Source organism: Salmo salar, chromosome 05 (assembly GCF_965601325.2).
Source record: "Salmo salar chromosome 05, fSalSal1, whole genome shotgun sequence".
NCBI lineage: Eukaryota > Metazoa > Chordata > Actinopteri > Salmoniformes > Salmonidae > Salmo > Salmo salar.
In genome coordinates, this window is record NC_138295.1 from 59424796 (window position 1) to 59440365 (window position 15570).

At 41.3% G+C, this 15570-nt stretch overlaps 1 protein-coding gene across 1 annotated transcript; it reads left to right on the forward strand.

Moving 5' to 3' along the window:
- The first annotated feature begins 4045 nt into the window (after positions 1 to 4045).
- Positions 4046 to 15542, forward strand: LOC106605251 (PHD finger protein 1). The gene is made up of 15 exons (XM_014200693.3): positions 4046 to 4593; positions 5132 to 5210; positions 5306 to 5387; positions 6049 to 6135; positions 6650 to 6744; positions 7292 to 7440; positions 8928 to 9023; positions 9499 to 9567; positions 9789 to 9912; positions 10291 to 10358; positions 10607 to 10738; positions 12119 to 12197; positions 14597 to 14709; positions 14991 to 15074; positions 15215 to 15542. Exons 2-15 carry the CDS (start codon positions 5133 to 5135, stop codon positions 15540 to 15542), a joined length of 1584 nt encoding a protein of 527 aa, XP_014056168.3. The 5' UTR covers positions 4046 to 4593; position 5132.
- The last annotated feature ends 28 nt before the right edge of the window (positions 15543 to 15570 follow it).

Sequence of the window (15570 nt, forward strand, 5' to 3'; positions counted from 1 at the left end):
GAGCACACCGCCATGCAATCTCCATAGACAAACAGTGGCAATAGAATGGCCCATACTGAAGAGATCAGTGTTTTTCAACGTGGCACCGTCATAGGATGCCACCTTTCCAACAAGTCAGTTTGTCAAATTTCTGCCCTGCTAGAGCTGCCCCGGTTGTGAATTGGAAAAATCTAGGAGCAACAACAGCTCAGCCACAAAGCGGTAGGCCACACAAGCTCACAGAACGGGACGTCTGAGTACTGAAGCGCGTAGCGCGTAAAAATTGTCTGTCCTCGGTTGCAACACCCACTACCGAGTTCCAAACTGCCTCTGGAAGCAACGTCAGCACAAGAACTGTTCGTTAAGCAACATTAAGGCATTTATATACAATTTAAAATATTGCATAATTCATAACAGTTTACCGAATACATTTAGTGTGTTCCCTCAGGCGACTACTCCACTATCACATATTTACAATTCAACATCCGTGTGTAGAGTGCATATCTTATCATGTGTATGTGTGCCTGTGCCAGTGTTTGTGTTTCTTCACAGTCCCCACTGTTCCATAAGGTGTATTTCTATCAGTTTTTTTAATTACATTTTACTGCTTGCATGAGTTACTTGATATGGAATAGAGTTCCATGTAGTCATGGCTCTTTGTCGTACTGTGCGCCTCCCATAGTCTGTTCTTGATTTGGGGACTGTGAAGAGATCTCTGGTGGCATGTCTTGTGGGGTATGCATGGGTAGCTACCAAGCCATTTCAGGCTATTAATCAAGTCAGAGAAGCTTGTCTAGCTATCTTAGCTGGCATGCCTGCTAGCAAGGTTGCTAGACTTTAGAAAAGCAGGCAATTACTAATGACTCAAATTCCTTTCAATCTTTTACCCAGATTTTAGTGGAGATGCAGAGAAGCATATTTAGGGCTACGATACTATATACCAGTGTGGTAGTTGTACTAAACTCCTAAGGTATAAAAGGTCTTGAAGAATCAATGTGCATAGTTCATTAAAATAGCAATTGAATAGATAAAGAGGTATGCTTAGATAACCTATTCAGAATTTTTTTTTTTTTTAACATAGTCTAGATTGCAGGAAAAACATTTTCAGGTGTTTGAAAAATGCAAAATGCTCCAACTCATGGGGGGGGGGACAACCCCCTCTATAATAATGGGTGCATAACCAAAGTTCCCTCATGACCAAAGTTCCCTCTAAGCTGCGTGTGTGCAGGCTTGCAGTATCCCTGAGACTGCCACGCAGGCAGAAGAAATATGAGCCCATGGAGAGAAGGGTTTTCCCTGTTAGTTAACACTATTAATATGTCCCTTTACTGTGGCATTGGTGATTGAATCAATGCAATATTAGCCACTTTCAATGCAACATACCAAAACAAAAAGAAACATAGTAAAACTAACTATGCAAGAGATTTTGTTGTAGGCAGAACGCATCAGAGTAGGATTCTATTACATTGACACGTATGACTCAGCCCGTACTCTAAACAGACCTGTGCGGCATAACCAATCAGAGCTGCAGTAGGCCTATGTGCAAATAGACAATTCCATATATGGATCTGTGCCATTTACTTTGAACTGAACTGTGTTTACAGCATGAGCGATCGTGAGTAGATGTGCTTGTTTTGAGATCAAGGCGAGAGTTGCAAGTAGCCATGTGAGCACATTTTGTTAATATCCTTTGCTAGTTAGTGAGTTCGCACAGTTATAGATCATTTGTAGTCAGCAATAGGGGAGTGATTGCTTCCTACAAGAGCACGAAACGTGTAAAATTCTAGACTTCTTTGAAAAGCTAGTCAGGCAAACAGCATTTTTTAGTCTTAAAGGGACAGTGTTGTATAAGCTTGAATAAGCTAAGTTGCCAATAGGCAGAAGATAGCATAATTTGTCTGATTCTCTGTAATAACGGTATGGGAATAATAATGCATTTTATTTTGTAAAGTGGTTTCTTGCATCAAACAATACAACAACATTTTCAGTCACCTCCTTGTCTGAATGACAAGTGGATAAACAGGTTAATGTCAAGCCCTGTATGTTTTTTTTCAGAAGTCTCATGGAATGTAGGCCTACACTGAACTGCACACATTGGCTGCTACTATAGGCTGAATGATTAAACAGCTATTTCCATGTTAATATGTTATGGGATGCTTTTTCTTCGTTGTTTTTGATGGTAGGCCACTCAAATAGCCACAGTAGCCTACTTGGCCACTGTTAAAACTGTAACTTCAAGCGGGTACAGCCTCAGGGCTCATAGTAAATGTTCACAATGTTCAAGTTTGTGCTCATCAGACCTGAAATTTGCTCAGTGCTCAATTAGAGGGAACATTGTCCATGACGCCCCTGGATGTAGTAGCACATTATCTTAATAATGGTGCTTGTTTCCTTCTTTCTCTGTAAGCTTACTCTAATATTCTTAATTAAACCCTTCTGTAGACCCTAGCCACACTGAGCGTTGCCTAGTTTTTATCAGAAGCTCATGACTGTCTGCTTCCCCTCCTCTCTGTCTCATGACAGAAACGCTCACAAAGCCCCGGCTGTGTGTGTGAGAGGCATCTTTATTCCAAAAGGGAGAGCACATGAAAGGCATCAAGTTGTCACCCTTATGACCTCTGCACAAGCCCCGTATTAACATGAATAGGGGTCCTTTTTCTCTTCTGTGATGATACTTAAGTTGGGCTAACGGGCTCACTATCGTTACTCGGTAAACAGTGAATCTTGCTGTGAGACTGCTAGAAGCATAATTCCGTTTTGCCATTATTAAAAGTGATCCTCATCCAAATGCTAATGATACATTTGAAAATATCTCTGTCATCACACAGTTATGTGAACTGAACTGTAGTTCAGCTAAATGCCACCACTGCATTTTTATTCGCCTACCACTACACTCCAATACTGACAAAGCAGCGCATTAGAAGGTGTAGTGTGCTCGCCATCTAGTGTAGCCAATGAGAAACTCATTGTCATCCTTTAGAAATGCCAGTGGCCATTTTGAGCGCAATATTACCATATGCTTGATACATTCATATGACAAAACTAGCAAATGAACAAATACATAAAATCTAAAGATAAAAAAATAACATATGAAACACCTCATCGCTTGTTGTTTTAACTATTAAATTATAGGCTATGTTGCCTACTCATAGAATTGTCAGTGCTCAGTTATGGTATGACACTTTTAAATGCCCTTTAATCTGCCGTTCATAAATGATATACATGAACATGTGTGCAATTTCTAGGGCTCATAATTAACCAATGGTAAATAAGTACAATTGTTACTCATTCTGATATTGGTTATTACCATGTTATGTTATCACCCAATTGTCGTGAGAATTGAAAGCTTGTGTGACCAGTGATATTCATGGTGATAGTGAGCAGTGACAAGTGATGATGACATTATTGAGCGTAGGTATATATTATCAAGCCGTAAAGAATAGACGATTGATCATAGATAATCAATATTTCACACACAATATGTATATTAATAGGAAATGTATAGGACAACTATAGACTATTGTAAATCACATTCAACAATTCCCTTTGATGACTACAGTGACAAGTGCTCAAAGTAATCCACGCCTTAAATGATCCTTAATTACTTAGACCTAATAGGCTAACTTTGTATAGTGTCCAAAACCTGAAAATAGGCTTATCTGGCAAGGGGACCACAAAGACTGCACAAAGTAACTCTATATAAACAATCACAATGTTTATTATACATATTGTATATTACAGCCGAGGCTATATAATCAAAATGTGTAGTAATATTAAGAAATTAGATAATTTATGATTACATTATGATTATAGTGTTATTTTAGCTGGAAGGAAATAAAAATGCTTACTATAGCAAGGAAACTATTTATTGTGCAATTTACTGAATGGTAAGAAAAAAGAAAAGTGAATAACACGTGTGAGCGCAGCTTCCACTGGCCCTTCTAAAACTTTCTCCAGGACTCCAAACTTGCAGCACCCTTCTTTGGGAAGTACCAATTAATGAGGTATGTAAACTTCCACTAATTGCCCGATTAAACTCCAGCGACTACGTCGTCGGCTGATTTTTAACTGGCTTTTATCACAATTTAGTTAATTCTTCAGAAAACACAGCTTGCCTTGTCATAACGGTTTAGAGGCAATTTCTTCGGATGTTAAGGTGTTCCCGCCGCCGTTGACCCGGTCCCCCCATCTCCCTCCCACTCTATCGGTGTTTTATGTCTGCGTCACAACAAGTCGGTCGAGAAAGAGGCAGGGATGATGGCGTCTCTCGCGGGTTGATTCGCGTGCTGCTCTGACAAACACGCTTAATAGCATCAATAGGTGGAGAAAAGAGAGCAAAGGCACGGGAACATGACGAAACGACGTCGCGGAGGACAGACAGACCATACAGACCGAGAGAAAGACGGCCGCACCGACGGTGTCTCACTGACGACTTGACAGACATACGCGCTTGGCACAGACACATACATGCACATCCACTTTGGCACACACGTAGGCTTCACATCCAACCGGGCAGTAATTGAGACGAGAGGAAAACAGAAGAGAGAAAATATTTCATGTCAAGCCGGCACAGGAATCGCTGTGACCCCAACGGAGAGGAGTTCGACTTGACAGGTAGCAATGGCTCTCTGTTCATCCAGCAACACTGTCTATGTTAATTTTTATTGATCTGAAAATGCTATTATGTATCATGTGTCTCTTTGACTTGAGTGCCTGCACTGGAACAACCGCTGGATGTGCAGAGATTATGTCCATAGGCTACAGCGATTCCTTTCTATTCAAGTTTGTCGTTTTAGATTTTCAAAGAGGATACAACACATAAGTGCATGAGAAAGCAAAGTATAGAGGCGTCCAGTGGTGTTACAATCAAACTACAGTGCAGTCATCATGCAGTGGTGAATGCATTTTCTCACATGTGTTGTGCCATAATGGTTTGTCCTGCTCCATGCATGGGCATTTACACTCATCATTACATCTGCTGGATTCTGTAACCCTTTATCCACTCCAGCCCAGTGCCAACGGAACGATAAGGCCATAAACCTCTGTCGGCAATGGCAGCAAAGTATTCAGTGAATAAATTGGATTTCCATTTCACATGAGCCCCCTCCTCTTCCTCTCCCCTTCTCTCTCTATCTCTCTCACTTCTCTTCAGGATGGGGGGAGTAAGTGAAGGGGATGATGTGTTAGCTCGATGGAGTGATGGACTACTGTACCTCGGCAATGTGAAAAGAGTAAGTGTGTGTGTGTACGTGCGTGCGTGCATTTGGAAAGTATTGAATTTAGGTTTGAGTGAACAATTCCACTCTGTTTCCATCACTCTCCTCAGGTAGATGGAGTCAAGCAATGTTGTCTGGTGAGATTTGAGGACAACTCGGAATTCTGGGTCCTAAGAAAAGACATTCACTCTTGTAAGACATACAACTTACTCTTGTTTTCCTCAGTTAACACAAAACATTTAACAGAAGGTTTTTGGGCACTGTGGAATTACTTTTGAATCAAAGAAATATCTCCTAAAATGTTGATACAAATATTTCATACATATCTACCCTGATGCTCCAACTTTTATCATATTTGAATAATCTTTACTTTTACCCTACCTTGATTCACCTCAGGGAGATTAAAGAAATTCATAAAATGTTTTTAGATTTTTCTCTCAGCTTTGAAAAGTTTGTTCTTAATTTGACGCTCTCTCTCCATTCCGATCCATTGTAGTTCAAAAGAATGTTGTGCAATTAAGGTCTCTAGTCAAGGTTGAAATACAACATTCCCTGGAAATGTTGGCAATTCTGATGGGGTACTTTTAGGTGTAATAGGTGTAATTGGTGTATTTATGAATTTATTAGCGTAATGACTCCATAGGGAAATGGCGCCCCCACGTAGTTAGTGTAAAGTGAAGGGAAGCACAGCCAAATATCCACATGTCAAAAGGAGTGAAATCTGAAAGGGTGCAGGAGACATTGAAATCAATGAAGTGGCAAGGAAATGAATCAATATACATAAATTAACACTGTTGAGTGATATCTTTCTCCCCCTCTCTCTGTTACTCACTCCTTTTCTCTCTTGCTTAAGTCTCAGTTGGAGTGGAAGAAGTTTGCTGTGTCTGTGATGCCCCGCCTCTTAAAGAACCTCTCATCAATTGTCTTAAATGTCGTCACGGTAAGAAAACACAGCATGTTATGTACTAATCATAGAGGTATTTTCAAATAATAACTTATGACGGATAGGCACAACTATTTTAAATAAAGTAAAAAACAATGGCATCTATTTTTTTCTTTCTGTTTTTTTACCAGATAATATACACTGAGTGTACCAAACATTAGGACACCTTCCTAATATTGAGTTGCAACCCTTTTGCCCTCAGAATAGCCTCAGTTGTCTGGGGAAATGGACTCTACAAGGTGTCGAAAGCGTCCCACATAGATGCTGGCCCATGTTGACTCCAATACTTCCCAGAGTTGTGTCAAGTTGGCTGGATGTCCTTTGGGTGGTGGACCATTCTTGATACACACAGGAAACTGTTGCGCGTGAAAAACCCAGAAGCGTTGCAGTTCATAATGTTTTGTACACTCAGTGTATAATATTTCATGAAAAGAGACAAGGAAAAGGCCTCCATCTGTAGCATATCCTCAGTATGTGAATTACAGTAAACACTCTCTCCATCCCATAACAGGTTATCATCCTGAGTGCCACACTCCGTCCATTGAGCCGGAAGCTGACAGCAATTCTTGGATATGTCGGCAATGTGTCTTTGCAGTGGCAACCAAGGTTAGACTGCTAATCTTTGTTTCACACGCTGCCTCTTGGCTCAGGGAAAATATCCAGTTCAGACTTGTCATTTTTTTTTAAATCTATCCAGAGGATTTCAATACCAGTGTTGTGTTAAACAATGTTGTCAATGGATATATCTGAAGGAAACCACAGAAATGTTACATCTCTGTATTATTCACCATAGGGATTAGATACTTCTCCACATTGTGCCTGGACATCTGACCAGTTCGTCAATGCAGATTTTTTCAAGATTATACTGTATTATAGTCATTATGGTCAGTAATTCATTTATGCTCCAATTCTGTACTGTAGGTGTTAGATGAGGGAGCACTGTGGTTAAGGGCTAATTGCTCATCGGTCAATGTCAATCTCATTGACCTGACTTTTCTTAAGATATTATCTCACTCTGCTGACCTACAATAAAATGAGATGAATTGCTTTTTCTGGATAGTTCCCATCCAATGTCATCTATCTTGAATGTACTGACATGACCGTGAGTGGAGAGGTCGCTGTAGTGAATCGATTTGTCAAAATTGTCTTACAGAGAGGGGGAGCCATCAAACGAGGACGGTTTGCCCGGCTCATGCAAATCATGAAACTTCGGCTGCCCTATCAGCTGTCATCTTTAGACTGGGACCCACAGCATCTGACCAACCAGCAGCAGTGTTACTGCTACTGTGCCGGACCTGGAGAGTGAGTGACAATTTATCGCTTCTAACAGATGCCCTCAGTAGATAAATTATGTTATACAACGGGTGGGTCTAATCATGAATGCTGATTGGTTAAAACCGCATTCCAGATGGTGTCTATTCTACAAGTTACCACCGGCTAAGTCTATGATGTTAAAATGCCTATTTACTCTGTTCCATCTGACTGCACAATCCACTGATCTCCACTATAAAAAGCATCTAGGCATTATCTCACATTTCTTTTAGACTAACATTTAGTTTTCAACAGCGGAGATTTGTATGAACCTTGGTGTCTGTCTCTCTGACATTTGCAACATTGTTTCAACATTCAAATTCTATCTCCAGTTGTCCCATAGTAACAAACATGTTGGGAGTCGGGATGAGACAGACATGCAAGGCAGCTTTTCTCAGCCAGTTGAAATTATGAATCAGCATAATTTATATATATATATATATATATATATATATATATCAATAGAAATCAATAGAAATTAGAAAACAGGTAAAACGAAAGAAAGTGCAGCTAGTTTGCAGTATTTCCAGCTTCAGTTTGAAGTGATTGTGTTAGCTGTGTTGTTGGCTAGCTCCTCTGAACAACAGTGTCCTAAAGAGAGAACACATATTCTATACCAGGCGAAATCTCGCATCAGTAGCTCATTGTTATGGATGTATCCAAATAAATGTCACTAGAAAACAGCTTAAACAAACGCAAATGCAGCTGCTTTGCTCTTATTCTGGCTGCACTGTTTGACATGACTGTAAGTTAGCCGTAGTTAGCTAGCTAGCAAGCAACAATAACAATGTTGCAAGTCAGTATTTCAATGGAACATTTAGAACCAACGACTGGGTCGCATCCATAGATACAGAACAAAAAGACTGAACGACTGGGTCGCTTCTCTGGCAACCAAACCGATAGAATGAACGACCAGCCAGCTTGGGTATCAACCCTAGATTTGTGTCGGGACTATATCTTGTGGAAGGATGAAATAGTATGAATAAATGAATCAAAATAACGTTTATAATGAAAATATGTCAATCATTATTTGAATATGTTGTTAACTAGTTGTATTAAAGTGATAATGCCCTCAAAGCCAGTGTTTGGAGGATATATTTTCATGGTTTGCCGGCCCTCGACTTCGTCTCGGTTCTAACAACACCCATGCTAATATATCCTCCAAACACTGCTTCTCAGGCATTATCACTTAATAATAACATTTTATAACTACTGTTTAGCACATGTATTGGTCAATAAGCTTTACTATTAATTTTCCTTACCAACAAAAAACAAATAGAATATTCATGTCGGAATCCTGTATGTCCTTTTCACCATTATATAGCTCTACTGTCAAGACATAATGTGTTTTTTCAGTTGAGTATTGCAGCCTCTTGAAAAATACATAATATAGTGTACTCTTGTCAGGTAGCCACCAGATGTAAGCTATGTTTAGGCCATTGGGGAGTGTGGCTAATGTTTTTATTAATCAACTGCAGGTGGAACTTGAAAATGTTGCAGTGTGGAAGTTGTGGTCAGTGGTTTCATGAAGCTTGCACACAGTGTCTGACCAAGCCGTTGTTATATGGGGACAGGTGAGACAGAGTATTGTTATCTATAACCTTGTACTGCTTCTTTGCGTTACCATTGTCCAAAACATAACAGAGAGGTTATACAACTGGCAGTGGTAGGGCTAATGCTGTTAGTGTTTATTGCTAATAGCAGTGCAGTTGTTATTCTGCCTCTCTGGTGTCCAATGTAACGTGGTAGAGGTAAAAATGAATTAAAATTAGTCCAGTCCGCTACACCATTATTGTCACATCAACCATCTGTATTATCCTACTGGTTTAATGCCCACGATATATTATATTACTCTTTGTTTCTGCGCAGAAAAATAATGTTTGAGGTGAATGTGGTGGGTTGTTACGTCTGCTAAACAAGTGATGGAAACTGGGAAGAATTTGCTGACAGTAGCAACCATGTGCTATGTCATGTTTCCATTGACTTTTATATCTGGTCAATCACAGACAAAAATAGAATCATCTGTGTTTCCTTTTTTTTTCCTGAAAGGTTTTATGAGTTCCAGTGCTCAGTCTGTGCAAACGGACCAGAGACAATTCAACGGCTACCCATGAGCTGGTAAAGCTATACAGTATCTGCTAAAAGAAGATTACATAATTTAAACTGCAGGGATTATCACACTGAAACACCCTTGAAAACCAGTTTCTTATGACAGGTTTATTGAGTCATGTGGGTTACAATATGTTAATTCCTCTTACTCAATGATGTAATGAAAAGCTTTGTGATGTGAAAAATTCTGAACTAACTGTCTTTTCCTGGTGTGTTTATTGTAAATACAGGGTAGATTTGGCCCATTTGGTACTCTACCACCTCTCCTTGTGCTGCAAGAGAAAATACTTTGATTTCGACCATGAAATCATGTCGTTTGCCAATGAGAATTGGGACTCTTTGCTTCTAGGCTCGGTATAAATATTTCCTCACTTACGTGCTATGATGAAACGATGTGAAAGTGTTAGCTAGCGTAATTTTAGGCAGTCATGTGGTAATTATGTGCTTTGATTTCATTAGCTACTTGTCATTGTTATTTAGCACATTTGAAATGGTAAATATCATTTGTATTTCATGTGGCTCTCAGGTACTACAGTTGCATTTAAATCAGTCATACACTTTTTTTAATGAACTGTTCACAAATCACATTAGTAACTAACTACGTTATCCATGGAAATGTTTACCTTTCACCAATGAATGTCAATGTGTCTCCTAAATGTGTTAACATTTGTTTCAGGCTACCATCCACAGTGTTAATCAAACTCCTGATTTTCATTCCTCCCTGTCCCCCAGCTCTCTGACACACCAAGGCAAGATCGCTGTCACAATCTGCTCAACGCTTTGAACTCTAACAAAGACAGGTGAGAGTCTGCATATGATGCGAAGAATAAATAGAAGCCACAGCTATGCTTGACCAGATTTATGATAGCGTTGCTTCTGGAATTGTACATAAGGGTAAAGAAAATACAGTTAGATAATTGTTTCTTAACTCTTTGATATTATCAATAGAGAACGATAAGAAAACATAGACAATAAAGAACGATGACCTGACTTTACAAAGTTGTTGTCTACAAGTTTTGAAAGTCTTTTTCTCTGTGACGTCATCCAGGTTTGTCTCTGGTAAAGAGATCAAGAAGAAGAAGTGTCTTTTTGGGCTCCAGGTCCGAGCTCCGCCTCCCCTGACCTCTGATTTGTCCCCCCTCATCACTGACCCGCCCATCAACATCACCCAAAGGAGAAGGTCAGAGTAAGGACAACTTCTGTGATTATTATTCTCTCATCATCACAAACACATGCCTCAGGACCCAACTCTTTATATGGATACATTCATTCTAGTAATTAATTACACATTTACAATAGTGAAAAAGAGCAACACCTTGTAGACGGTGGTCCTTCCAGCTGGATAGGAACAACTGTTCCTAACTAAACAGGCACCTGTGTGCCTCATTAAATCATTTAAGGGAAGGACTCACTTATTTCACTCTGGTGAATATGTTTATAACGAAGATTTTTATGAATAAATACATAATTTATAGTGTGTGTGCATATGTGTGTGTGCACATTCGCATGTGGATATTCATTCTCTTGCTAAACACTCTCAACACCATCTTCTCTTTTATTCTCTATAGGCTTAAAATAAAAAACACCACATTTATACCCTGACATATAGTACCAGTCAAAAGGTCGGACACACTTCCTCATTCCAGTGTTTTTCTTTATTTTTACTATTTTCTACATTGTGAAATAATATGGAAGACCTCAAACTATGAAATAACACATATGGAATCGTGTAGTAACCAAAAAAAGTGTTAAACAAATCAAAATATATTTTATATTTGAGATTCTTCAAAGTAGCCATCCTTTGCCTTGTTGGCAGCTTTGCACACTCTTGGCATTCTCTCAACCAGCTTCACCTGGAATGCTTTTCCAACAGCCTTGAAGGTGTTCCCACATATGCTGAGCACTTGTTGGCTGCTTTTCCTTCACTCTGCGGTCCAACTCATCCCAAACCATCTCAATTGGGTTGAGGTCAGGTGATTGTGGAGGCCAGGTCATTTTATGCAGCACTCCATCACTCTCCTTCTTGGTCAAATAGCCCTTACACAGCCTGGAGATGTGTTGGGTCATTGTCCTGTTGAAAAACAAATGATAGTCCCACTAAGCGCAAACCAGATGGGGTGGCATATCGCTGCAGAATGCTGTGGTTGCCATGCTGGTTAAGTGTGCCTTGAATTCTAAATAAATCACTGACAGTGTCACCAGAAAAGCACCATCACACCTCCTCCTCCATGCTTCACGGTGGGAACCACACATGCAAGGGTCATCCATTCACCTACTCGGCGTCTCATGCAAAGGGCTGCTACTTTGAAGAATCTCAAATATAAAATATATTTTGATTTGTTTAACACTTTTTTGATTACTACATGATTCCATATGTGTTATTTCATAGTTTTGATGTCTTCACTATTATTCTACAATGTAGAAAATAGTAAAAATAAAGAAAAACCCTGTAATGAGTAGGTGTGTCCAAACTTTTGACTGGTACTGTAGTTTTCTAAGTAAAAACATTGCGCCACTCCTCAAGTTATTGACTGTGTCTCTGTGTTGTTGTGTGGAGCAGCCCATTGTCACTGCCCTGCCAGAGGAGAGCAGTGGGGCCAGAGTCACGCAAATCAAAGCGGCGCATCATGGAGACACAGGTCAGTGCTTCTGTCTCGAAGCAGGCATCAAGTGAGAGATCAGCCATCAGCCACCCCCTCACTGCATAGCAAAGAGCTGCCTGGCATTGGAATGACTTGTCAGTCACAGTCAGTCAGTGTGTGGAGAAAAGGTTCTCCTTATAGCCAGTGTTGTCTGTTTACATGTTCTTCAAAGCCCAGCCTACCCCTCATACACTATTGAATTGAAGCTGGTTTACCGTTTATGACTCGATCGAATATGACAACATGTTATGGTCACGGGTTTAGAAATATATATTTTAATATGAACAGAAAATACACATCCTTTTATTCTACTGCTCAGGCTGGCTCCCTTATCCTGAGACAATAAATGTTATAGATCGGTCGTATTTCAGCGGGCAGCACTTCCAGCAGTCTGTTGTATCCTGAGCGGACATGAATCATCTGCCATCTTGGGGCAGGTTGGTTATCCCAGGGAAAGTGAGAGGGGAAGGTACGCTGATATGCGGCATCTGGGAGCGCTTCCAAGTGCACTTTGCAGTCGATTACAGTTTGGCCAGGTGGCGCTGGCACTTTGACAGTGCAGCATTGACAGAGCACCTCGATTTAAAGGGACAGCGCGCTAGTAAGGGGAGGGGATAATGCTAGTATACCACTGCTGTAATTACTGTATATGTTGTGGGTCACAGTCCAGCATTGGAGGTTGACAGACCTGAGGGTGTGCTGAGAACTGAGGAAGCAAAGGATAGATGGGATAGAGTACTGATGCTTTTGTTGTTATGGTAGCAAACTCACACTGTAAGAAATGCTACCTCAGTCTCCACAATATGAATCTACTTATCATTGGCAATGGAGGTGACAGATATACACTATGTATATACAAAAGTATGTGGACACAGCTATTTCAGCCACACCTGTTGCTGAGCATCACACAGCCATGAAATCTCTATAGACAAACATTGACAGTGGAATGGCCTTACTTAAGAGCTCAGTGACTTTCATTGTGGCACCGTCACAGGATGCCACCTTTCCAACAAGTCAGTTTGTCAAATTTCTGCCCTACTAGAGCAGCCCTGGTCAACTGAAAGTGCTGTTACTGTGAAGTGGAAACATCTAGGAGCAACAACGGCTCAGCCGCGAAGTGGTAGGCCACACAAGCTCACAGAACCGGACCTCCGAGTGCTGAAGCTTGTAGCACGTAAAAATTGTCTGGCCTCGGTTGCAACACTCACTACCGAGTTCCAAACTGCCTCTGGAAGCAGCGTTGGCACAAGAACTGTTCATCAGGAGTTTCATGAAATGGGTTTCCATGTCCGAGCAGATCACCATTCGCAATGCCAAGCGTCCGATGGAGTGTTACAAAGCTTGCTGCCATTTGACTCTGGAGCAGTGGAAACGCGTTCTCTGGAGTAATGAATCGCGCTTCACCATCTGGCTGTATGCCGGACGAATCTGGGTTTGGCAGATGCCAGGAGAACGCTACCTGCCCAAATGCATAATGACAACTGTAAAGTTTGGTGGAGGAGGAATAATGGTCTGGGACTGTTTTCATGGTTCAAGACATTTTTTTCCAGTGAATGGAAAACTTAACGCGCATACGATGACATTCTAGACTATTCTGTGCTTCCAACTTTGTGGCAACAGTTTGGGCAAGGCCCTTTCCTCTTTCAGCATGTGCAATGCCCCCATGCACAAAGCGAAGTCCATACAGAAATGGTTTGTCGAGATCGGTGTGGAAGAACTTGACTGGCCTGCACAGAGCCAGGCCTAATTGCCCAACACCATTGCCCGACCTCACTAATGCAAGTCTCCGTAGCAATGTTCCAACATCTAGAGGAAAGCCTTCCCAGAAGAGTGGAGGCTGTTATAGCAGCAAAGGGAGGACCAACTCCATATTAATGCCCATGATTTTGGACTGAGATGTTCGATGAGCAGGTGTCCACATACTTTTGGCCATGCAGGACATGGATCATGCTATGCCTTGATGAGACATATTAAGTGATGATAATTAAGTGAATCGTGATACAATAGCAATACCATACTGTAAATAATTTCAAAGCTACTGCAGCAGTGTGTTCGCGGCATACAATACAAATGTGTGATGTGGAATTGTAATGCAGGTTTAAAGCTGTCACGTGAAAATATTTCCTTTTGGAAAGACTAGCCCTTTGTACTAACAAAGTTCCAGCGTCCGGCCATTTTAAAAGTGAAATGCAATTACATTTTTTAAATGATATGTATCAAATGATACAGTATGTTAACAGACCTTGGTTTTTATGTAGATGTATTCACAAGCAGTATGGATTCTTCTATAAAGATAACATGAAAGGGCATGAACTGAAGTATCATGTTTAATGTGTGTTTGGATCCACTGATTTGGCGTCAGAACATTAGCTAATCAGTGTTTCTCCTGTGTCCAGCCTTGTCCGCCCCCGGTCCCAGCCACCCCAATAGATCTGGTGCCATGTTGCCATGGCTACGTAGGTGGAACTAACCTCTACAACTCCAGGAAGGAGGAGGAGCTGAATTTGGGGTTGGTACTGTTATTGTATTGGTTACACTTTACATACTGTATAACAAGTAATGATGCATTGTACTGTATTTACAGAGTGTTACTGTTTTTTTTACATTACATCCTCACTGATTTAGGCTACCCTTATCAAATCAAATTATTGGTCACATACACGTGTTTAGCAGATGTTATTGCGGGTGTAGCGAAATGCTTGTATTAGGCAGTATGTCAGTGGAAATCCATGCATTGTTGCTTTCTGTCCGTTTAAAATTGTTTTTATTATATCCCTGCTCTTTCCACAGCTCTCCACCTAAGAGGATGTTTGCCCTGTATCACCCCACCTATAACGGAGCCCCAGCCATCTCCAGAACCCTGCATCACTATAGGTCAGTATTAACCCCAGCTCCTCCTGCTCTCCGGGGACTACCCTCAATCTAGACATCTAGAGAGGAAACCATAGCTGTGCCTGGATGACAATGGCAAAAAGTATGAATCGTGAAATATTCACCTCTCTTTCTCTCTTCAGTGCGGAAGACCCTTGTCGAGTGCCGCCCCCCTGCCTCCCCTTCTCCCTGTCATCCTCCCACCATCACCACCACAACCACAACAACCACAACCACCACCACCAGCAGCACCACCAGCACCAGCCTGGCCAGAAGTTGGATCCCTGCCCCTCCCTCATGCTGCGTGACGTCCCTTCCTATCCGGGCGGCGTGGGGGGAGGGGGCGGGGGGGATGGGTCAGCTGCCAGGGGCTGGGGGGGCGGGGACGGGGTGAGGATTTTGGCGAGGCGAGTAACGCCAGACGGGAAGGTCCAGTACCTTGTGGAGTGGGGGAACGTGAGTGTGTACTGAGAGAAAGTGAGAGAGAGATGGGGGGGGG